Source organism: Haemorhous mexicanus, chromosome 1 (assembly GCF_027477595.1).
Source record: "Haemorhous mexicanus isolate bHaeMex1 chromosome 1, bHaeMex1.pri, whole genome shotgun sequence".
NCBI lineage: Eukaryota > Metazoa > Chordata > Aves > Passeriformes > Fringillidae > Haemorhous > Haemorhous mexicanus.
In genome coordinates, this window is record NC_082341.1 from 80,652,516 (window position 1) to 80,677,967 (window position 25,452).

At 41.8% G+C, this 25,452-nt stretch overlaps 1 protein-coding gene across 1 annotated transcript in view; it reads right to left on the reverse strand.

Annotated features, from left to right (window-relative positions):
• The window catches only part of FBXL7 (F-box and leucine rich repeat protein 7), a 171,060-nt gene extending 154,374 nt beyond the window's left edge, over window positions 1–16,686 (reverse strand). Inside the window, exon 1 of the mRNA XM_059854488.1 lies at window positions 16,450–16,686. Within this exon, the coding sequence (XP_059710471.1) occupies window positions 16,450–16,486 (37 nt within the window). The 5' untranslated portion in view covers window positions 16,487–16,686. The remainder of the gene's footprint in view (window positions 1–16,449) is intronic.
• Window positions 16,687–25,452: the final 8,766 nt, after the last annotated feature.

Here is a 25,452-nt window from a genome sequence, read left to right on the forward strand (position 1 = left end):
TTAGATCAACCAAAAATAAAGATGTTCAAGTCTAAATAGCATTTTTATATTACACGTGTACAAACAGTATTTTAAAATAAAGGTAGTACTTTGCTATGAAGGAGGCATAAAGTACTTTGGAACAATTAACCTTATTGTAATTAAACATTCAAAGAAATAGCAATTCTCATTTGTTTACTATGGCCTAATGCCCAGATTTAATTTTTTTTCACAAATCTGTTTAAGCTTAAGATTGGACAGTTTAAGCTGCAAGAAAACAGAAGGCTGAAAATGCAAACATCTTTGCCCTGAAGTGAGAGGACTTACAGACTTGGTAGGTTACTGATCTTTACAGCAATGCAGGAGAACTTTTGCCAAGATTGTAGATCCCCAATTAGTTGGGACAGTACGGGATTATCCAGCATTTTACAGCAATTTCCTCTCTTAGACAGAATATCTGTCATTAGCATCCTCCACTTTCATCTGCAACTCTAACTAGCAAAAGAAAATAATGACCATTTATTCTAAGTGAAAGTGGGAGAAAATTCTGCCTGCAAGCTTTCCTGCAGGTCTGGTACCTTCTTGAGAACTCACCTACAGATTATGGAGATTTGGGGTGAGAGAAGTAAATGTTTCTCCCTTTTCTAGTTGATAAACTAGCACTGAAACTCTAACTTTGTTTCCCCTCTGTTGTTCTAGAATGAAGGAGCCTTGATCCAGTTCTGTCACTGGATTTATGAGGAATGTGCAACACAGACCCAGTGGGCAGCGAGGCCCAGTTCTGTCACTCCTAAATTTTCCTTTGCTTCAGAGGAGTTTGCTGGCTGCTATAATTTAGTTGGCCTTTCCTATTTCCTGTGCCTCTCACAGACAATAAACAGAAATATTCCAGACATTACTTTTTGTCTGGATCCCAAGAAGCATTTTCAAAATAACACAAGCACTTGCAGTGCCCACTCTCCCATACTTCTCCTCAAAACCACACAGCAGAACAGAAATACTCAAGAGACAGCTGTGCCATTAAGCAAAGGAAGAATAACCTCTTAGCCACTTCATAATTTACTCAGAAGTGATTAGGGGGTGTAATGGAAAATTCTTCAGGATGCTAAAAAATTCTGGCCAGTCTAAATGACACCAAAGCAGAAAAAAGTACTACCTGAGCTGCACAGAGTCAAGCAGCTGCTGCCACCAACCAACCATCTGCACATGGGAGCACACCCAAGGCTTTACTGGCTTTGCACAGAGTTACTGAACTATAAGAAACTGTTGTCAGATTTTACAAGAAGGCAGCAGGCAACTGGATTTACTGACTCTAAGGATCTAAGGATCAGTGAATCAGAGACAACTGATGCTCATCTCTCAGAACACATTAAGGTGAGTCCAGACTAATCTTGGACTGGAGTTTGCTTTCAGCTGCAGAGAAACAATTGGAGAGGCAGCTCCTGAAGGAGCAATACCAGATTTGACTCAAAATTACAAACAAATTCCTTTGGCAGCTTCTAGATCGATTCCTTACCTGTTCTGTTTATAACTTCATTCAAACATTCAAAGCCCTACCTGGAACAATGGTAGCATCTTTCTTACTAACCCTTAATTGCTTCCAACATGGTCACAGAGCTTACATAGTAGTTTAGACAGCAAGATATCACAGGAAGTAATTCAAGTGGCAAACTCTCTTTAAAATACTTTTGAAAACCTTTGTACCACTTATCTAAATGGTGTTATCTATCCATACAGTGTTACCAAATGATAAATCTATTACCCTTCAGAATAAATCCTTGTTTAAGTGGCAAATCAATGACAAAACATAAGGTAGGGAAAATTGTCCATTTACTCCTCACAACTGATGCAATCTCTTCAGAAAAGTTTTCTTATGTCTAATGTAAAGAGTCAATCTTCAAGGGAAAAAAACCCAAAAACCCAGTGATACTCTTTCCAACTTCCTTGGCAAGCACTGAAGCATCATCTGATATGCCAGGCCCCTGAGATGCCTTGGACTATTGCCAAACAGGAGAGATAACATTAAGCTACTGCACTTCTTTTTACCTATTGCACAAGAGAAAGATCCAAGTCAGTCCTTTATTGAATGGTCGACAGCAACAAATCTGTTAAAGTTCATCAAATCTGTGATTGCACAGCTCCTCTTTAGAGCAGTTACTCTGCTGCTGCTCAGATGCAGCATCCCTGTCTCCTCCACCACAGAACATTCCACAAAAATCCTAGGGGAATACCCAGCTTATTGCAGCTGGTACTCAGCAAACTAAGAAGACACTACACCAATAAAAGAATTTTAATTCACCAGCATTCCAGAGGGCATAGCCCTACTGCAGGGTAGGGTTGTCACATTTCACTGGGTCAGGTCAATTCACTACATTAATATCTATTGACACCAAGCATTAGTGTTATGGTAAATTGTTTATAAAATATGCAATTAGTTGATTTCTGGTCTGCTGGCAACCAGAATTATCAGGGCTCAGCTGACACATTTCAGAAGATAGCCAGGATTTAATGACTTTCCTGGCTAACTAATGTGGATAGACAGTCTCAAGGAATATACAGTGGTCTACTTTCCAATCTCCTTAACACACTTCATTCTTGCATTACTTGTGCTTGGTTTTTTTGCATCTTTTTCTAAAAGCACAACAGTACATCATCCTTATCTGAATATTGCATTTTAAATTTAAGAAATAACAAAAATACAGTTCAATTCCTCAAATGAAATATTTCAGAAATAAGCTATCCTTTTTTAGATCACAAAAATCAGTGCTGGTTACACAACACTGAAAATCATATTCTTAGCCTTGACTCTTCAAAGCCATTTTACTAGAACTAGATTGAAAAACTCTTTGAGGGTTCTTATTGGAATTCTAGAGCTTACAATTTTAGAAATTCCATCAACCTAGTACATACACTAAGAAGAGCTAGAAGCTCTGAGAAAGTTGTAGATACCATTTTTTTAAAAGACACACTAGACAGGTAAACAAAAAGGTCAAAGTATTAACAACACTGTGTGATATTAATATACAACATTTCCAGTATATGGTCAGAAATTAAAATTAAGGCCAGTTCCCTCAAGACTATTTTTGCTCAGTTATTTCTGTTCTCATTTTTGTTTTCTGCAAAGCTGTATTATTACTTGTGTGCAGTCCAGGTATCACTAACACAGGACTTCAGCCCTCTGGCAGACAAATGCAAAGCCAATATACAAGAATTAACATATAAAGTTTGGTTTTTTTAACTTTTGATTGCTTCATCATGAAGGAGAACTTAAAAAAATGCTAAGTCCTTATTTAAAAATCCCTTTTTAAAAAGCAGTAGCTCTTGTTCCAAAGGACAGAGGCTCAGGTACACCACAAGATCAGGTTCTTTTCTCAAACCTGAAGTAAACTCAATTTTGATATTGCTTTAGAAGAGAATAGCAGAGAACATTTCATGTAATTCACTATTCCTCCACCATTCTCTATCATCCAAAACCACACCACTAGGAACATCTAGTTCACCAGATGACTCACTAGTGAAACAGATTTGCTGATTATCCCTAGAGTATCCATTCTTTTTTGTTTAATTTAAGCCAAGTTTCTACTGGGTATCTGATGAATATCTCTTGTATGACCCAGGAAAAAACACACACCTTTCCACTGCAGCTCCACCTTTGAGTTTACATGGGGTTTTTTGGGGTTTTTTTTTTTTTTTTCTGTAACCACCTGTGGTCAAGCCTACAAAAAAGAAAGTTTTACACGAGTTCTACTGATTTTACAGGGATTTTGTTCACACTTCACACCCACTAGCTGGCATCTACAGAGTTAAAGCAAGATTGTGTGACAATCCTTTTTCCCCCCATGTGCATAGTTAAAGACCTGACCTTGGTTTGAAAATACATCCTGAATCAACAGAATCCTTCACAATTTGTCTTATATTTTCTCAAAACCATGGATGACTAGCATGAGCAACAAGGCTGTTATCAGTATGACCCAATTAACAAAAAGCCTGGCTCTGTATCCTACCTACCACACTCCTTTCAGTCAAATGCTGATACCTCAGTTAGGAAGAAAATTGAGGAAAAGATGGGTAGGATTAATTGGTGCTTAAAAGGCACAAACCACACAACCACTGACAGCCAACTGCTGTGTGAAAGGCTCTTGTGTCTGACTAGACTTGCTCTGGTTTAGACTCTAATCCTGGGGAAGCTAAACTTCACTTTCTAGGAATGTTTTTGCTCAAGTTGGGACTTAATGAAGAAACCTTACACTTCAGTGACAGACATGGCAAGGCAAAGGGCAGCAGGAGATCTTATCCACAGAAGGGCAAGAACTTGTTTTCCGCAGAAAATGAGGCCTGGCAAAATGAAAGCAGGAAACCCAGAATGGAACACATCTGCAACATTTCTACTTCTGCTTCAGAAGCAGTACTTATGCTGCCAAATCCTGTGCTCAAAGAAAAAAAAGGTAAGTGATAAGGATGTTCTATTCCACTTCATTACCTGACACAAGCTATGGAAACATGTACCATTATAAAGATGCTGGGCAGTCATCACAGTTCAGCTCTTGCAGAGATAAATACAACTTGTCATACTTCATACTTTCATGATGAGAAGCAAACTGCACCATTATCAAAGACCTACATCAAAACTATATTTGAATCAATAAATTCCTGGACAACAAAACAGAAACTAGCCCTTCCCCTTATTCACAGTTTCTGTGTAACCTCTCGATAAACTGTAAGCCAATTCACAGTTGGATTATTTCTTAGATACAAGAAAGGCTCTCACATGGAGCCTTTTAAAACCAGAGTTAAAGCAGGAAAAATTTGTAATTGTTTGAGGGAGAGGAAGTCTCACATTCACCTTTGTTCCACTAGTTCCTGGCAAGAGAAATAAATACTCACCACAAGCACTTGTGTTTTTCCATGAAGACAACCACGCAGGGTAAGAAAAGGTACACCCACAGGGGAGTAAAGAGCAATCATTTCCCTAGAGAAATGAAGACATAAGCAAAATATTCTGCTCCTGCCTGAGTGCCAAAGAAAACTTTAGACTGAACTATGCTGTCTAGTCTATACATACAAATGGAAAGAAAAACAGTTTTAAAAAGTCACCCCTAAAATCTCATGTTGGAACATTTTGATTCATGCACTGTGACTCTAGTTCTGATACCACAGAACCTTCTACCTTTCTAGAAAGTTACCCCCTCTCCCACGCAGAACAAATGTTCAAGGAATAGATAACATTAAGAGGTGAATTACCTAGAGGTAGCTTTCTGGTACTAAAATCAAAATGCAAATTCAACTGCCAAGTAGCTTCACACATAGCAATACCCAAAACCCATTGTAATGTACATAACTTTAGCTTTAAATAGAAGACTCTTAACTGAGAAGCATCCACTAGCACTTTAGAGGATTAAAATCACCCATGTTGTCTGGTAGTGATTGCTTTCAGAAGGAAATTTAAGACAACCATATTTCATCATTTCACATATGAAAAGTAAGGCATTTCTTCTAAACTTGAATATTAACCTTCTATAACTTGAATGGGGGATTTAACTCATCTTTGATTCAACCCTAGAATACATGAAAAGAAGCAAACCTTTACAGCAGTAGAATAGTAATTTTACCAGTCATGGCTACATCAATTTGAACATGGCAGAAGCGATTTCTTATTATTATTACTACTACAACTTTATTAATTAAAGTAACAATCTTAATTGTCTAGGAGAGAAAAAAATGTTATCCTGGGCTAGCTGTTCCTCCTGAAGCAAGCAAAACTCCACGGAAGAAGCTTTTATGAAAAGCACAGACCATTGCTGCTGCCAGAAACAGCAACAAAAAACCACAGAGCCAGATTCTACCACCACAGCTCTTGGGAGTATTCTTCTTATTTCATCTGTTCTCTGCCAAGAGAAAGTGTAGTCATTGAGAAAGTGTGAGTTTCTTTATCCAGTAGAAATGAAGACTTTTAGCATTAATAATATAAGGTAAAAATAAATTATAGCTGAAAAACTCCAAACCAGCTGTAGACACAAGTTTACAGAGTACTGTTTAGAGATACTCAACTACTGCAACCCAGCATTCACACTTGCCAGAACTTGCTACAGCTGAACTCTACTGCTTCTGAAAGCCCAGTGGTAGCTTTTCTAAACATAAGTAACCACTAGAAGTACAGGAAGGTGGAGCTAGGGAACATTTAACCAAACTGGACAGACACAAATCCCTGAGATCCAATGGAGTGCACTGGTAATGGCTGTGTGATCAAAGTCACGGCAAGGTCACTCAATTACTGCAGGAAGGTCACGGTGATCAGGAGATGTTCCTGACAATGGGACAAAAGCAAAAGACGCCCCTGTCTCTGGAACAGCTTGGAGGACAATCTAGGGAGCCACACGCTAGTCAGCCTCACCTCAATCCAGGACAAAAAACAGAGATTCCTGGAAAATATTTCCAAGCCAAGAAGGCGGTGGGAAGACATTATCAGGGATTTATAAGTGGAAATAATCCTTGCCCAACTCAACAGACATCAATAAGGAAACAACTGGCACTAGGGGAGTACACAAGTGGTTTATCCTGACTTCAGCAAAGCTTCCCAACTTTTGGTCTCCATACCACCTTCACAGACAAATGGATGAGGCACAGTCTAGCCAAGTGGACAGTGAGACAAAACTGAAAGCTAACTAACCTGCAGAAAGATAGGCCAGGCAGAAAGATACTCAGAGAGCTAGAACACTCTACTCTGGAGAAGTAGGGACTCAGACAAAATCTTATCTTTGTGTATAAATACCTGGAGAAGAGTGGAGTAAAGACAGAATCTTCCCTGTGAGAGACAGTGAACAGACACGAGGCAATGGTCACAAATTCATAAATGAGCATTTCCATTTAAATATTAAAATATTAAAGCATTTCTTCTTCTTTTAAAAGCTGCAGGTGACTGAGCACAGGAACAGACTGCTTAGGAGCATAAATAATATCCTCAGGGGATATTATCCTTAGGAGCATTAGTAATATCTTCAGGGGCATTGTAACATCTTTGTCTTTGGAGGTGCTAAGAAATCCGATGGCACAATATTCTGTGCAACCTGCTCTACTTGGCTTCATTTTGAGCAGCAGGTTGGATTAGAGATCTCCAGAGGTGACACTTCCAATCTTAGGATTTGTGTACTTCAGGCTCTACAGACATTAAAATATGGCCAAGAGTTGATTGGAAAAGGCTGAAATGTAATTTTACTGTCTGTACAGAACCTCACCGGCAGTTTAGTATAACAAAACCATAAAAATTCCACGGCAAGAGGCTCTGGAGTAAGATCACCCATGTTCTGAAACCATGCTAAAAAAATAGATGAGGACCTTCAGGCTTGTTGGCTACAAAAGAGGACAGCCATACATGAACCTGAGGAATAAGGTTAGCTACTAGATATTCTTGACACAGAAGAGCATACAGTTAGCTTCAACTTGATGCTGGCATGGCTATCTGGAATTGAAATCCTGCTGCTACAAGGCCTTTCTTACACCTCTTTTAGGATATCCTGAAGTTTCAAAAACTCAAAGCTCAAGTTGTAATAGTACCTCAACAATTTTCACCACATAATAAAGCAGTAGCTCATCCTTTCCATAACTTTATTAAAAAAAAAATTATGCATGACCGCACTTGGAGTACTGCATCCAGTTCAGGAGACCATAGCACAGGAAAGACATGGACCTGTTGGAGCAAGTCCAAAGGAGAACCACAAGAGTGATCAGGGTGCTGGAGCACATCTTCTGTGAGGACAGGCTGAGAAAGTCAGGGCTGTTCAGCCTGGAGAGAAGAGTCCTCTAAGACCTCACTGCAACCTATCAATACTTAAAGAGAGCTTACAAGATGGGGACAGACTTTCTAGTGTGATAGCACAAGGGGTATTTGTTCCAAACCAAAAGATTTAGACTAGATATAAGGAAAAATGATTTTACAGTGGCAGTTGTGAAACGCTAGAACAGGTTGGTGGATACCCCATTCCTGGAAACATAAATGGTCAGGTTGGAAGGTGCTGTGAGCAACCTGAAGCTCATTGCAGGGGGATTAAGCTAGATGACATTAAAAAGGTCCCTTCCAATCCGAACTACTCTATGATTCCCTGTTGATGCCGCAAGCAGCTTCCTTATAAAGTGTCAAAAAAAAGGCAAATGAAAAAGTGGAACAGAAATACATTTTACTGGGTACTACAGAAAAACCCCACAAACATCTGTTGAGTACATCTGTTGGTACAGCTGTTGACCTTGCTGTCTTGCACTCCAATGATGAACAAGATCAAGTACTGCCATCATTTCACCAGAAACAAAATAATACAAGAGCCACAAGTACCATAAGAAACTCTCAAAGAAGTGCACTTTGTCTTTATCTGTTTGCACAATAGCATTATTATCTCTCAAGGACAGGATTGAAACAAAATTTAAACTCACTGAGTAATTTTTACACAATTTAATAAAAATTTCCAAGTTTCTCTTCTCTGTGCAGCCACTTACACAGAAAGAGGATTTTGTGCAATCTGGCAACAAAAGAGTATCTGAGCCTTAAATAGAAGGCATGGTTCTCCACTATGCATGCAGCCATACAAGCAAGAAAAGTCTGGACTCCCCATGAACTGACAAGACTACACTTGTCATGTGACAACTAGACTTGATACAAATTCTGTTTTTACTGTGAAACGAGGTTGTGTGACTCTTGATCAAAAGAGGTTCTTCCTAGTTAACCATCATTGATGTTATGCCAGTGGTTTTGGAGTCCTCTTTCTTTCTTTAAAAAATACAACCTAACAAAAAGACAGCCAACCTCATAATTGCTCCTTTTATAATAGCATCTGACAATTTCATTTGGTTTTCTTTTTATAGGAGCAAAGAAGGAAATTGAGGAAGATAATTTTTAAAATAGATTCACTGAAAAGAGTATTAAAACACCTTCCTCCAAGCTAATGATGCTTGAAAAGACTTCAATATAGCATTACTACAGCTATTATGCACATTTGTACACAAATCACTGAGAAAGAAAAGTGCCACGTGATTTCAGATGTTGATTTGACAAATTTATGCATTGCAGACAGGAATTTCCTGATCCAAAATGTGGCCATGAAAAAGAGCTTCCTGTTACTCACTTTACTCCAAGGGTAAAAAAGGGTAAAAAATCCCCAAAATACAACTATTTTTTCCCCCATTTACTTAAGGCAGAGATCACAAAAGTATATAGGGTGAAGAGATCTATTTTGCCAACAAATTACTTTTGTTGAGTTTGGATACTGGCACAGAGTTGGAACCTTCTCCTTTAATACCTGCTTGGACACAGCCAACTCAAGCACAACATCAAGATGACAACACCTCCTTTATGCTTCAACACCTTTAAGGAGGTCTCACACAAACCTGCTCTCAATGCCATGCTGGTGCTAGGAGACACAAGTAGATTTGGAACTAAAATGAGAGGTATGATCAGACAGGACTAACAGCTTTTTCCCCCTCAAGGCCAGGTACAAGACTATGAGTTCTCAACCTAAATGGTACTTGAATAACAAAGTCCTGCAGCTCACCTATCCCATCACAACCTGCACATCTATACACATAGAAAGTCTTGCATATTTCTTCTTCTCACCAACAAGGAACAGATTTTACTGGGAGCCCACCACCTGTTTTTCAGCTTTTGAAGGTCGCTACTCCTTAATGAAATAGTTGTCCTAATTTAGCAAAGCACATGTCCTGTATTAAAAAATAGGGCATAGCTAACTATGAAACGAAGAGCAGAAATAAACCACTAGTGCATTTCAGCCTTCAAATGTCATCCACTGCCTTCTGCCAATCACTTTCCTAACACAAACAAGACACACAAAGGAGCAAACCAATTCCTAGTTAGGAATCGTTCACAGAAGTAAGGAATCCAGAAGTGGCCAAAGGACTGAAACTGCCAGAAAATGAAGTTTTCCAAGGAGTCTTCTGGGGTTAGCAGTGTAGACTTAAAACTGCTCTCCCAATTCTGAATACATGTTGATTTTTATTTTATTCCCCCCTCACAAGGAATGATATATCATCCACTTCAGTTTGGATTTGATGAAGTTCAGCTTGGTAGAAGGATGTTCAAATTCAGTTTACAAAAGTTACCAAAGCAGTGTTGTCACCTTTGGGGAGTGGGCAAAAGAAGGATGAATATATGCAAGTCCTGGACTCCTACTACCTTAGCTGAGACAGGTCTGCTGGAAAGCCTTCCATGTCATGCATCCCCAGCTTCAAAGTTTATTCAGGCCTCTGACTGGCACCCAGTTAACAATTTTTTCTTTTAATGAAACAGAAGAGCATCCAGTTAATCTTGCACCATGCAAAGCTACCAACCAAGTCAAAGACAACTCCCTAGAGTACAGTTAGTTAGCTAATATCTATTAAAAAGAAAAAAAAAAAGACACCCTCCCTTGTCCCAGAAGCATTTTATAAAAGAATAACATTTTTTGAAATAACAAGGATGTTATTCACTAAGTTACTTTCTAAAAACCTATTGATAAAATTAGCAACTTTCACAAGCCTAGCTCTCCCACAAATCTGTAGCTGTGTGCATGTATATAAACACACATTTGCATTACACACAGGCTGGTCATTTTTTTAGAAAAGAAAATTCTGTTTTATGAAAAACTGACAGCAGCAGAGCAGCTCACTTAAGTGCTGTGTCCGACCCTCCTCCTGCCCCTGCCATGCGATCTAGACAACAACATGCAACATAAGCACTGAGCTTAGAGCAAATTTACTTTTTGGAGACAAACTGAGTAAACACACAATCATTTTGCATTGCTCGGTTGACAGTTACATAAAAAATGAACATCATAAGCAGCATTTTTGAAGATTACTTTTGGTTAAGAGCAGTTGGCCACTGTCAGACTGCAAATTCCCTTTAAAAAAACAACAGTACTTGAAGGACTGACATTTGGAATACTGCTATACTTCCAGTCCCAACTTTGTTGTTAAGAGGCAAGTCTCATCTCTCTGAAGGTAGCTGAGTGAGATTCAGCCACAGGTAAAATGCAAGAAGCAGCACTGGACAAGTACCAAAAAGCAGAATACAATCACATAAGTAAGTGCAACACCAAAAGCACTATTAAGCAGCACCCTAATGTTTACAGTAGTCACATGGATGTTAAGGTTAAAGAAAAACAAACAAAAAAACCCCACCAGAACAGTAAAGTAAGACAGCAGTAAGTGTGATATACTAAACTTCATGTTTAATAGGTCAAATAGTAATGTGTAAATGCAACTCAGCCATCAAAACAAGCTGAGAAAGAAAATGCACAGCCTAGGAGCCTTTTAGCACCCAACTTGATGAGACTCTTCACTTGACTCTGGGTTCCTCATGGAGTAGAAAATAATAAATACCAGAAAGAAAAACTGCCCTTGCTTCTGAAGATTCAGTACACAGGGAAGATATCTCAGAGGGGTATCACAATTTTGTAATTAAATAATATAGTAAAAGCTACTTTATTGCCTTTCCTACCCCCTTACCCTCATTAAAATTTCCCATGAGGCTTCCCAGATTCTAACCACCAATAGAAATAATTGGTAAATTATTATGACTCAACTCTTCAAACAAAAGAGTGCAAGACTACCATGGTATATTGTTTTTCACAGCTGACATAAGCACTGCATGTGAAGTAAATCCAGCAACACTTTGTGAAGAAACAAATCCCAGCATATGGCAAAATCTATAGGCCATGCATGCCAGAGCTTTTGGATGAAAAAAGACTTCCATACACAATCTCAGGTGTGCCAGAACACCTGCCATCACTGAATGAGCAGAGATCTACCTTGAAATGAAAGGCAGCATTCCCAATGAGTTAGTGTCCAACAGCATCTCCAAGAAAAAGGACAGGTCTGAAAGCCTGGCTCTTTAATGCAGACCTTGACCACTTTTCTCAGCTGAAGGGAGAGATTTGAGAGGGTAGCCTACTCCAAAATGAACACAGACTGACCCATTTCTTCACAGTGCTACATGCTGGCAATTCCTGGGATGTTTTTGCTGCTGTATACCAGGTCACACATCATAATTAACACCATCTTTGTGAAACCATGTTGTGCTTTCTAGCAGGTGTATCTCACGACAAAGGCAGGTTTCTGTGCTGGGGCTTACTTGAGCAGAACTCAAGTTCCCTCATATTCTGGGATATACACAGGAATTCTCCCTCCTAGTGGTTTGTGAATAGAAAACACCACAAATAAAAGTCTGAAGAAGGAACATCTTCAAACTAAGAACAGAGTGAAAGTTATTCTTAAAGAGTTTACATTAAAATCTTTCCACATTAAATATTCAGATTCAAAAAGAAAAAGTTTGTCAACAAAGCCTATGATTCAGAAAGGATGGTGATTTCCTTGTTTAAGGTGCTGTTTCACCTATTTCTCCCACACTTTCATCTATTTTTCCCCTGACATCCTCTGTTCTCTACAGAACCAGGCTCCTGTGTTACATCAAGACTTCCATGATACATTTTAATTCATCAAGTGGAGCTGCTGCTCATTGTCGCCAATACTCTCTAGACCAGTTTCTTGATAGAGAAAGCCCAAAGAAAGTTTTGTCCACAACTGCAGGATTCTGAACAGTTGACTTATTAAAAAGACATTCCTTCATCTGGTCTGAAAATCAGTATTGTCAAAATTTTGTACCATTATTTAGCTCCTCTCAAATTTGACTGGTTCTCAGGACTCAGTTTAATGAAGAAGCCCCTTGTGAAGAAGACATGTTGAAAAGTTATTTTGCAAAGAAGCAATTTCATCTCAATGCCACGGCTTGCTTTCCTACATAATAACACAGTTTGTTCCTCCAACTCCTATCACAAAGCCAGTCCCTTGTACTACAGAAGCAGTTTTAAAGTCCTTTCCTTGAGGATGAGAAACTGCCTCAGGCGGCAAGAGAGACAGCATCCAGTTAACTTTTCCCCAAAGGTTCCATGCCAACATCTGGCACTACTGTCAGCACCCACCCAGCCTCGTGCCCAGCACAGAAGGTTTTTCTGGGCAGAAGCATTACAGAAACACTGCCAAGGTGTCTGATCAACTTGGCAATAGTTAAAGGGCAACATCCTTCAATTCAGTCCCTCATCTGTTATGATGAGTAGTGTCTTGTTTGGTCAGCTGCAACAGCATTGCATTTTAAGGCAGGTCCTTAAACAGAACACCTGACCTTTGACAGCTTATACAACAAAAGGCTGCTCTGTCCACTATCAGACACAAGGCCTCCTCTTATTTACAAACTGAGCAAGGAGCTGAATAAGTGACAGAAAATAGAATGATTTATCCCCATGGCAAGAAAGTGAAAGACAGCAGTAAGACTCTTGCTAAGGTCACTGATGATCTCCATCAGTTTATCTGCGTAGGCAAAAGCCCTACAAGTTCTGCTCCATGATAAAGTGGATTTCTTGCTCCAGTGATCTATCAGCATCACTAGCACTGTCCAAACACAGCTACTGGAACACATTCAGAGAGATTCACCTCAAGCTTTAACACTTCAGTCTGAATCTACTGCATACTACAACAAGCCTGAAATCTCAAGCTCCACATGTTTTTCAGGTAAACAGATTTCCAGGAATAATCTGCCTTAAAACAATTATTGTAAAAGTTCAAATGAAAACTAGGAAAGTAAACTTGTATTTAATATTTTACATTTAAAACAAAGTAAATTCCTGTAAACAAAGTTTTGTTTATATATAATTTATCATCATTTCTTAAATGAGTGTTGTGTTCATATCCCAAAAATCATGACATGATTTTTCAGGTAAGAAATTTTATTTACATCTAAGCTTCACTCAGAACAAGTTTTAGCCTTAGAAAGTTAAATTAATGAAAAACAAACACATTTAAAGGCACTGCCAATTATACAACAGACTCTATATACTGATTTAGACTGCTCAAACATGTAACTGTCCAGTGCATCTTCACATGACAGTTGTAGCTTCCAATAAAATCACATTCCATAAAGCCCTGGCCAACCAAATAAATAAAGGCAGTCCAGTGTAGTTTATGTGATCAGTAACAAACACTTAGCTGCCTGAGATTATTGCATACACAGCACAGATGTGACTTTCAATAAAAGTTTGTAACTGGTAGTGTAACAATGTAGCAATCCATGTAACACCCAATTTCCTGGTCATAAAAGCTCTCTATTTTAGAAGTGGTGTCTTGAGCAAGAGCTATCCTTGCCCTAATGCATCTGTCCAACATGAGATGAGAACCAGTTTGGGCAAATTAATGAAGCTCTGCAGTTCCACAGCAGATAGGAAGGAAAGCTGTGTGGAAAGAACCCAACCATTTTGAAAATCATTTGCCATTGTCCTCCTGAAATCCCACCTAAGATATCAGCAAGCAGTAAATGGCAAAATGGCCTTCAAGAAGATCAGCTAACAAAGGTACTTTTCTCCACCCCTAAAACGACATACCATAGTGCAGCGTCAGCCTAGAAAGCCCAATAGGCTAAAAACTGAGTACCACAGATGCCACACAATGAACTTCCACATGGATAGTCAGGCTGCTTTTAAAGCACACAGAAAATGTTGTTACCTCACCACCTGGGAGCATAATCACATCCTACTAAAAAGTAACTTTTTACAGCAATTAAGTGCTTCATTTGCCAAAGGCACCAAAAGCCCCAGTAGTTTATGGGGGGCAAAAAACCCACAAAACCTCCCTTTATCAGGTTTAGATTTGGTCTCCTCTGTATCACTCAGGAAACAAAACTAGTATGAGAGCTTCTCCAAGCTTCTCAGTAACTGATGATGCATAGATGTTACCAGGAAACATGATCTATGACGCACATCAATGATGAAGTTTAGGTCATGGGGCTTGGGGATTTTTTAAGACTATTTTAACTTTAAACCACTATTCTACCTAATTTGCAAGACAGGTAATAGACTGCACTGCAAAGATTAATTTGCCACATGTAGTGGGCACTCCCAGGATCCCATCCCCAGTCTGAATGGAGGAGAGAGGTGAACTAAGAACACCCTGGTAGTACCAATCCTCCTCTTCCTCACAGTGCCTATCTGACACTTCTGGAACAGGTGATCTCCCCTTCACCGAGGGCTGCAAAAGACTCTGTGTCAGTCACATCCCTCCCCAAAAACTGTACATTTATTGAAGCACTCAGTCCTCTGAATTCACAAGAAAGATCAGGCATACATCCATCTTCTGGATTGAGGTAAACATTGAGGTAAACACCATCCAGCAGCATGACCAGAACTATCAACGATGACCCTTTCAACTCTGGTGAAAAACTAAGATATCCTCTTTCAGGAGGAATCCAAAGAGGCTTTGATTGCAACTTCCAGGCTCACCTCATTTATGCAGGAGTTTTTCTAGTGATGGTATCAATTGACTGAAACCCCACGACAGGAAGAATATCTTCAGCATAAAGCATCTGACTTCATCAACTCTTCAAAAAGCAGAGCTCATTTGGCAATAAATGAAAGGAACGGCAGAATCTGCTCTAGAAGGGGCGTCTTTCCCCTTTCCTTTACACAATCTTCATGCATATTTTGGACACAAGAGGTGTATTCTTTGGCAGTTCCTGTCTGAACTCCCAAAGAATGGAGCCGACCACAAGATCATCTCCCTCGCTCCACCTACAAATCCTCAACAACAAAAAAAGGGGCCGGCGGTGATCCTATGCGGTCGCCCAACACGCCAAGGGGAAGGCATACATCCAACAGAGTTGCCTAAATACCTGGAGGGCAAGTCATATAGAAATCAGCTAGAAGTTAAAGAAAGCTGAAGACTAGCTGGCAGGAAGACAAACTTTCTGTACTTGCCATTGGTTTGCCTGACACCAGCTGACTGTTCCAGTAGTCCTTCACACCAGAAGCAAAGCAGCTGAAATTCATCCCTGATGCAGCTCCAGCGAGACTAATAGGTTTCCACAAGAACGAATCAGGCCCTGTATATCTAAAACCAAGCCCACTAAAGTTTCACTGAAGCGAAATTGCAGGAGTACAATCTATGGATAACAGCTGGAGAACATTAACTCTCCCCCCAACCCTTGCCGGCGTTAATTTTTTTCTTTCTGTTCAGACAGGAAGCAGTCATATAGCATACTGCATAATATAAGGATCCTGGGATATAAAGACGAGTAAAAAAGGATTACAAAGAGCGCTCTACAACTTTTTAGCCAAGTTAACACTGCCGTAACCCCCGAGCTGCCTTCGAACAGCAAGCCGCGCCTCTGCCTCGACATCATGAGCTGAGACAGCATTTAAACTCCTTAGTTTAAACTTACTGGGGAAAAAAAAAAAAAACAAAGCCAACAACAACAAACCCTAAAAATAAAAATTAAGGGTGTTTTTAAGAGGCGCAGCGGGAGATTGTGTGGCTGATCCGGGCGGGAGTGTTCCCGGCCGGGGAGAGGAGGACCCCACCGCGGCGCCCCCCGCCCAGTCACCCCTCCCGGCCGGCACGACCCCCGCCGCTGCTCCAGCGCCCCTCTTGCCGCCCCCCAGCTCAGCTCACCCTCGCTGCCGTACTGCTTGCCATTGTTCGCGCCCATCCTGCCGCCTTCATGCTCGTCGCCGCTTTCCCACGCCGCCGCTCAGCATCTCTACCGCGGGGCGCCGAGCGGCTGACGGACGGCAGCCCTGGGGCAGCGCCGGGGGAAGAGCCTCCAAAAGTGTTCACGGCGACATGTCCAAAGCAGCCTTGCAATTTCCTCCGCTTCTTCTGGGGTGGCCGACACCCTCCCTTCCCCACCTCACAAAAAAAAAAAAAAAAAAAACCAAAAAACCAACCAAACAAATTAAAAAAAACCCCAACAACAACAACAACAAAACTTTAAAAGAGAAAGAATCAAAAATGGGATGTATCGGTGCGCCCACCCCGGTTTCCAGCCGGGGTGTCCGGGCCAGGAAGGCGGCTCCAGTTATAATCCACAAGCAGGACGGGCGGGACGGCCTCCGGGCGCTGGCTCCGCCGCCCCGCGGCTGGCGCTCGGCTCCTCCGATGCTTCAGCGCCGCTCCGCCTTCCTCCTCCTCCTCCTCGCAGCACTGCCGCTGCCGCCGCCTCCCCCGGGAGGCCGCCGCCAGCCACTTGTTGCCCGGGGCGGGAGGGAAGGGAGCCTCGGCCGCAGACTTTTGTTAGCGGCAGGCGCCTCCTCCCGGCGCCCAGCGCCGCCGGGCCGGGGAGGGAGGGGATGGCGATGGAGGGAGGATGGAGCCCGGAGCCGGCCCCGGCCCTTAAAGACACAGCGCCCGGCACGGGGGCTCCCCTGGCCGCTGTCCCAAGAGAGAGGCCCGGCGGGGATGGCTGCGGGGGCTGCTCGCTGAGACCCGCCCAGGGGGGCCCTGCCCGGGTGTCCTTCCCAGGGCAGGACAGGGTCTCTGCGTTCAGCACCTTCGCGGCACCCCCGACCCCGTCCAACTCAGCCGGGGGCTGACAGAAAGTCTCCGTGTATAGGAGGAAGCCGCGCAGCCGGGACGCTTACTTCTCGTTCTCTCCGGCTGCTCCGGAGTTTGAGCTGTTTTCTCCTTGCAAATGGTATTCCCGCAGCCACACAGTTCCAGGGAATCACTGCCGGCCTTTGCCGCCGCATCGAAGAAAAAATACCGAACTATTGAACATCCCCCAGATTTGTTCTTCAGGTTTCCTATAGGGATTTATCTCATCCCTTGGGATGAGATGCTTCTATTTAATTCAGCTGTCTTAAAAACCAGTTTCTGCTTCTTTCACTTCAAAAGACAGACTCTTACACCACTGGGATTGTCAGGGATGGTGGACATCGTTACCCGGGTAAGTGCCTTTCCCGAGTGCAACCCACCCAAGCAATGGCATTGGGAAGCAAGGATTTCACTGCTGCATGAGGGCCCACACCACCTCTGCCTGGCAAAAGGGGCTGGATAACAAGAGGTGGTGTCAAACAGCAGCGAGGATATACTGCGTGTGACCAGGTTAATACAAAAACTGCCAGCCCCCAGTGGGCTAGCTAAGAACATCAATTAAGTTTGCTCCGCTGTAACAACTGTTACCCAGATTAAGTGGTAATCGGGTGTTACCAAAAGCTTTTTGGGAAAGAATCAGGTTTAAAAGAAGTGAGAAAGAAGGATGAAAGCTTGTAATAGTTGGAGAGAGACCTTAGAGCACCACTAGTCCTGATTTGGTGCTGGTATCTCACCTGTGCCTTGGCCTGTTGGTGCTGGCTCTGTGTGGTGGCAGGTCGGGATGTAACAAGCAGGGATCCCCAGCCCGGGTGTGCAGGGGGGTTGTGGCATCTGTTAGCACAGGGAGCAGCACAGGTACACGGAACTGTACCTGAAACGTGGTTACACAGGCACCTGCAGGGCATGTGGGGCAACAGAGGGACCCACTCCAGGAGAGGAGTGTCAGCTTGCAGCCCACACAGCCTGGGGAGTGGCATGCCCAAAGCAATGCATGTTTGAGACTAAGAATTTTTAGGATTAGTTTCAAAGTTCTTTACTAACAATTTTGCAAGTATCTGTGGTTGGTGTTTATGTGCTGTACTGCTCATACTGGCCCTAGCACAGAGCTCACTGATTGCTAGGTCAACATGTCTCTGTTAAAAAGATAAAACCACTTTAATGCTGATTTGATTAAAACCATGAGTTGAGCAGTTTTCCCTGCACCACACTATGATGCTATGTATGAAAAAGCCTGTCTTTCTAAATATATCACAACACCCACAAGACAATTACTGCACATACAGATAATTCTGAGCTAATTATATCTTTGTCAACTTATACAAATGGCATATGAAATTGCAGAGGCAAAAGTATCACCACTGTCAGGACTACAAAAAAGGTGTCTAAAACCTGAAGTTTTAGGGATGGGTGTGTTGTTGGTTTTTTTTTTAAAGTGCATTTTCATTAAGAAGTGGGCTAACTACCTGAAGCTGAAGGTGCCAGCAGCACATATGACTGACAAATAATCAGGCAATGTTTTTGAGGCTCTATCCCCATCAGATACCCACCGTTAACTTTCTCCTTGTAAAAAAGTTTTGATCCTGATTCAGTACTGAACACTACAATACAATGCTACACACACCCTTCAATTCTTAAAAACCAGGGAAGGTCTGAGAAAACAGAGTGCCTTCTGGGGTCAGACTCATCAAGTGACCAGCCTTGGTCCTCTGGAACAAAATATGAATCAGTCAAAAAATACAGGTTTCTGTAATCAAAGGTTAATTTCTAAGCACTAATATGAAACAAACTTAGTACTGTGCCAAAGCAGGTAGGCCTTGACACAAGTGTGTGCTTTTAGCATCCTCTACTTTCTTTTTGAGAGTTACCTGTCCAGGGGCAGGGCAGGGGACAGGGGGAGAAATCTGCCTTCTGTGAAAGGTTGTGGGGCAAGGTTAATATCTGCTCACAAATGAGCCCACAGGCTGCCAACAAACACATCCATCCAAGTACTTTTTTTCCCTGCTGTATGGCTTATGGGGTTTGACAAACATACCCCAAACACTTGTTAGGAACTCACCTAGGCAGAGTCGGATGGTAAAGAAAAAATATAGGGCTTTCTACAGCAAGCAGCCTACCTTTGTCACTCAAACCCTCACACCCAGCTCGGCTGTGGGCCAGCACACCCAGCCATACCATCCTCCCCACCAGTGCTGCAGGGCAGTGCTAGACCCCAGCTGTGGGACAGCACATGCAGGCTGAAAACAACACATGTCCCTGCTCCATGTGCAGCACAGCTGTGCTTAATTCCAGCCTGAAATACAGCTATGGTGGGAGCACCCACTGCAAATGACTCCTGAGGCAGCCTCAGCTCCTCATGTCACGCCGTGTGCTCTGCATCCTGTGGCAGTATGGTCACAGGACCAGGAAGGCCAATGATCCCACTTCTAACTCCTAGAAAGCTGTGCAACCTTTATGGCATATAAGAGAGAAATTTCTCAGCCTGGTTGGAGACATCACTTCATGTAGACCCAGGCACAGAGCTGTATGTAAATAATTTTACATCATTCAGAAATCATGAGTTCACTCCTTGAGAACAAATACAGCAGTTTCCCTCCAAATTCAACATCTGATGCACCACAACTGAAATGACTCCCTTTGCCATGGGTTAACTTTGGTTATCACAACCAGCATAGGCTGGTGCTTTGTGAGACAGGAAGCTCCCTCAGCTGTTGAGGGAGCCCTGAAAAGAATAAAGATATTAGACAGACATGTTACCACTCTGTCAAGTTTATGATATAAATCCCAGGAATACTTCACCATGACCAGAACCAAAAGAGAAGAAAAACAAAAATAATAAAACAAAAAAAAACACCCCAAAACCAAAATAAAACCAAACCCAAACAAACAGACAAAACCAAAACAAAATACACAAGCAAACAAACAAAAAACACCCAGGGAAAAAAAGTCTAGCGAGGAAAGAAGGTCTTGGTCTAGGAAATTTGAACAGTTTTCTGATGAAGGACTGAATATTGCTGCTGCACGTGGTGTTACACTCTTTCTGTTGGAGAATGAGGTGGAGGATACAGGGACAAACAGTAAAGTACCAAACTAATTTTGTTTAAAAGACATAAAACTCTCACCATAAATGCATCTATCACAGATGATACTGCTGTCAGTGGACAACTATTTCATGCAAGGCATGTAGGACACTCAAACTTGGAGCTTCATCAGCCCAAAAACATCAACATGAGCAGAGAAGCTGGGAAATGCTAGTTTGAAGAGGCTCTGCAAATTCCAACTAGGACTGAGTCATCTTATAGCCCTTCAGTATTTACCAAACACTGGGTTCATTGTGGGATTCACTGTGGCACCCTGGGAGGCCTATTATGTTCAGACATATGGTTTGGGACTTAGTCCCTTACGGTGCCTGCACATGAGACTGAAGAAAACACTTTCTTTCAACAATTTCGGAGATGTTTCACTCATTCTTGGCAAAATTTGGTAGTAGGTTTTTTTCTTTTTTTTTTCTCCTTGTCTTCCATACCTTTTTTTTCCTCCTTGTCTTCGATACTTACACATTGTGGTTATTCAGCTTGAACTACATAGTTTATTTATATATAAATACAACGGACAGGTAGGAGTCTCTTGGCTGTGCCTGAGCTAAGCTGTCTGAACCATATCACATAGCTCCCATGTGAAGCTGTTTACAATAACCCTTTAAGACACTTCCACCTTCAAAATGGTGCCAAGAATCTGAAAGCACATCAGTTCTGCCATCTTTTCAATGATCCAAAGGAGATACAGTGCTTTCTGAAAGGACAAGGACAACTTTTGGTGGTTTTGCCTCTTAATCCAAGCAGTATACACCCACTTCAGAGGGGATGAGATGGAGCACTAACAAATGCTGGTTTTGCAAGACAGAAAGATTTGTTGTTCCACATAAGATGTGCCTTCCTATGCTTTCCTTGCTCATAAGGAGATATCAATGCATTTTTCTTAGACTTGCATCCTACCCCAGCAAGAGGAACTTGGAAATTATTGGAGCTGAAGTAAAATAAGAAAGCTATGGGCCAAAGTGTTTCTATTTGGATGTGTTGCTACAATCATTTCTCAGAATGTTTGTATTACATCTGTATTCATTATGGGCCTCCCTCTGTGCTACATTACATGTCTCATGATGCACCGTTTTTCTATTTCATGAACAAAACCACAGCAATTTTTGAAGAAGTAGCCAAATAAAAGGTTCTGGATAAAGAAAATAAAATTTTAAAAATTGAATGCAGCAGAACTATTTCCATAAGGTATCATCACAGCAATTCCAGGCCTAGATAATTTGGCTTTGACATTTTTGCCACAGTTGTTTCAGTACAGTTTTTCCCCTCCAGTTTTCGTCAAAGCTTTCCTTTTTGAAAGAAAAAATGAACAAATATCAAAAACTTCCAGCTACTTCCAAGTGGCCTTATGTCAAAGTTCAATTTAAAAGCCATTTGTATTTCAGGTCTTAAAATTCCAGCAGCAAATCCAAGATTAGTTTCCTATTTGGTGAAAGAAGCTTTGATTTTTCCTACCTTCCTTTCCTTTCCTTCCTTGAACATTTTAAGCATTTCATTTCACAATCTGAATTTTAATAAAATGTTAAAAAATTCAGTGTCCTTTTAATGACAGCAGAAGCCAAGTGATATTTTTTAAATTAAGTCTACTTTTACATCACCATGTTCATAGGGCTGCATATATTTTGTGATTGCTTCATGATAATATCTGTGTTGACTGCTTTTGGGCATTGTAAAGGGAAAAAGAATCCAAAAGAAATTTGACTAATACGTTGCTGGCAACTTAAAACCATTATCAAAAGCATATTGTTTCATTAACTAGAAAATGATCCATTAATGCTGTGTCCCTCCTAAAGAAAGAAAGAAAAAGTCTAGATTATCTTCATCATTACAAGCAAAAGCTATGGCCTCATTTCCCTGTGACCTGAAAGTATGTGCCATTTCCTCATTATTATCCTTATGAGTGACTTGATTTACATGGCTAAAAAGCTGCAGGGTCTAAGGATAGTTCAGATTGCATTTGACGGGGCAGCTTTTAGTTCCTGGCTGAGAACTCTCTTAGCATCCACTTGCATGAGGTCAGGCTGCTCCAGCCAAGCAAAGGCTCTGGTCCCACAATGACTTCAATAGGTCCGGTTGAAATGCACTAAATTAAGGGGGTGCTCAAGCTCTAGGACATTTTGGGTAATACGAGTTTATGTTCTGAAAGGTTTGTCTGATGGGATTGCAGACCAGATGAAGTAAAGGCAATTCTATCAAATAAAGATCCAGCTTTATATTAAACTTCTTTCAGAACTTCAACTAATTCATGTCTTTAAAAGTTTTTAACCAACCTGAAATTTTAAGACATTTTTGCTGATTTTTTTCAGTTTTACAGGAGAAACTCCTCACTCATATGTGGTTATTCCTTCTTCCAACAACAAAAGCAATAAATAAATTTCAGACTGTGTTGAAACATGTTTTACATTACATGTAAAATCTGTTGAAAATAATAGTGAGTTTGAAAAGCCAAGTTCCTAAGTCTCAAGTGTTAGAAAACACAGGAATGAAGACTGTGCAGAGCTCCAGAACCACCATCCTGAATTCCCCTGCCTTGTCCACAGTACACCTTCCACCACGGACAAACCTGAGGACTTCAGCCAACACTGCAAAACCACTTCAGCCCCTGGAGCTCTCTGCAATTATGTAAATTGTGGCATTTTAATGCATAGGCACAAGGAGACATAGTAGGACTGTAGAAGCAAAATTAATTCTGGCATTTCACAACTAATGTCTGACCTTGCAATTTTAAAGTAGAGGTTTTCCTTGGATTTAAAAAACAGTGTTGGCTGGTGCATTCTCCAAAAACTGAACAAAGAGTGAACTTAAGATACATTGCCTCATTGCATTGACATCTCTAGCAATGATTTTCAGGGTTGGAAGCCTGAACTCTGCTAAATAGGATGCTGTTAGTTGGACTAAGAGAAGTAATGATGGAAACATAAGACTTTCCAAGCACCATGGCTGTGTCTATGCTTCTCCTCAGAAAGAAGTCGTGGTCTTCTTTCCTGTTGTGGCCAGGTTTCCTTCCAGTCACAGAGCAGGGTGAGGGGTGTGCCCGGGTTGTTCATAGTAGACCTTCACACTGTGGACACTCCCTGCACAGGGATGTGGACAAACTCTGGAAACCCCCATCCAGAAACAGCCTGCAGGAATCAACACTGGGGAAAGACAAGGCATTTTTTCAATGCTGTTTATCTTCTCAAGAGCCAGCAGATGTTGCAGGATCACAGGGTGCTGGACAAAGGATGCTGCATTAGACCGAGCTTCTTCTGAGCATTGCATCTCCATAAATGCTATTTCTTCCCCTTTGACCACTACCCCACAAACAGTGCCGCTCCACACACACACCAAATCCTCATTTCACATCCTTTCTTCCTGTCTGTCTAGCTGTAGTCTCGGCTTCTCGTGCCCCATGTATGCCACAAAGCTCCCTCTCACCCTTTGGCCTTCCCTCCCTTCCTCCTGCCTCTACTGTCTTACCTCCCAAGCTGGTAACCAGTATACTCTTGCATTTACACAGAATTTTTCTCCCCAGCACTTATCTCCACTAACTTCTTTCTACATTCAAGTTTTTGTTGAATTCCCAGAACCAATTTTCTTCTGGTCTCTCACCACTGCTGCTGCCATTCCATTCTTCTGCCTCAGTTCCATTCTTCTGCCTCAGACTGATGTTAATGCAAAACATTCTAAGAAAATCCAAAGTGCGTCTTGAATTGTTCAGCCCTGATGAGCTCCCTCCCAGTTCTTTCTTCTTTTCATAAGAAGAGGCAGTGAAATGTAGCCATGTGAAAGGGAGTTTCACCAAGTTTCAATCAGAAGGTTTTATTGTGTTTCAGACATCACACCTGAGTTGTCCAGCCTGCCGCCAAAATGCCTCATTTTCCCTTGGTGGTGTCATTCCCTGCACAGCAAGCCTGGATTTCCTTCCAAGCTTGGACTGACTTTCAGTGAAGAATTCACAGACAGATCTGTACAAGATTTAGTGAGCAAAAAAAAGTCTCTCTGCTGACCCTAGATCTCCTCACAGGCCTGGCAGAATCATATCTTGCCCAGTCACTGGGTCTCTCAACTCACAGATGGAGCTGATCTAGGCTTCTTCTGAGGCAGCTTGCACCCACTGAGAGCAAGTTGTATGTGTCTTCTCCTAAAGGCAAAGCCGACAAATGGTGACTCTGTTGTCACTAACACTAATCCCACTGTCAGCACATTCTGCGCTCTTAACCAAGAACCAGAACTTGGTTTGTAAACAGCAGTGTGCTCTGCTGAAAAAACAGGAGAATGAAGAAGCATGCACAAGAAGCTCTTTCAGTGCTGCAGGCTGGACTACTGTGCCATGGTGAAGGAAAAGTGCATATCTCTACAGAGCTAAGGCGTGAACATCAGCCGTGAACTTGCAGAGGACACTGATGGCAGCTGTCTGGATGCAAAGAAACAGTTCAAGCATCAGCCTTAGAAGCATGTGTACTTCCCCTTGCACAGCAGGACAGTCTTGTTTGTGTGCTCTGCTAGGAGGGTTTTCACATAAGAGACCAAGATTCTCTGCCTATGGCAAATTCTCCATTGGATGGCAAATGTCCCAGCAGAGTGATTCGAGCATGCAGTGCATCATGTTCAGTGAAAAGGTCCCTTGCATTCCCCAGTTTTCATCCCCCCCCAGACAGCTTGCCTTGTCCCATATTGTCGTGGTTTAGGAATGATATTCCCCAGTGCAGCGTTCCCACTAGAAGACTCCAAACCATGCACTGCTCGCTCACTCTCTCTTCTCCCTCCCCTGGAGGGCTGGAGAGGAGAACTGGAGACACAAAAGGTAAAGATCATGGGCTGAGATGAGAACAGTTTACTGGAAACAGCAATGAGATAAGAAACCAGCAATAACAGCAACTGTATTAATGACAGTGAACAAGAGGTGAGTGATTCACACCAGAGCTCACCATGAGGAACACAAATCTACCCCCACAACTCACCTCCCTCTCTGTGACCAGGAGGGACCCCTTCCCCCTGGTCACATAGA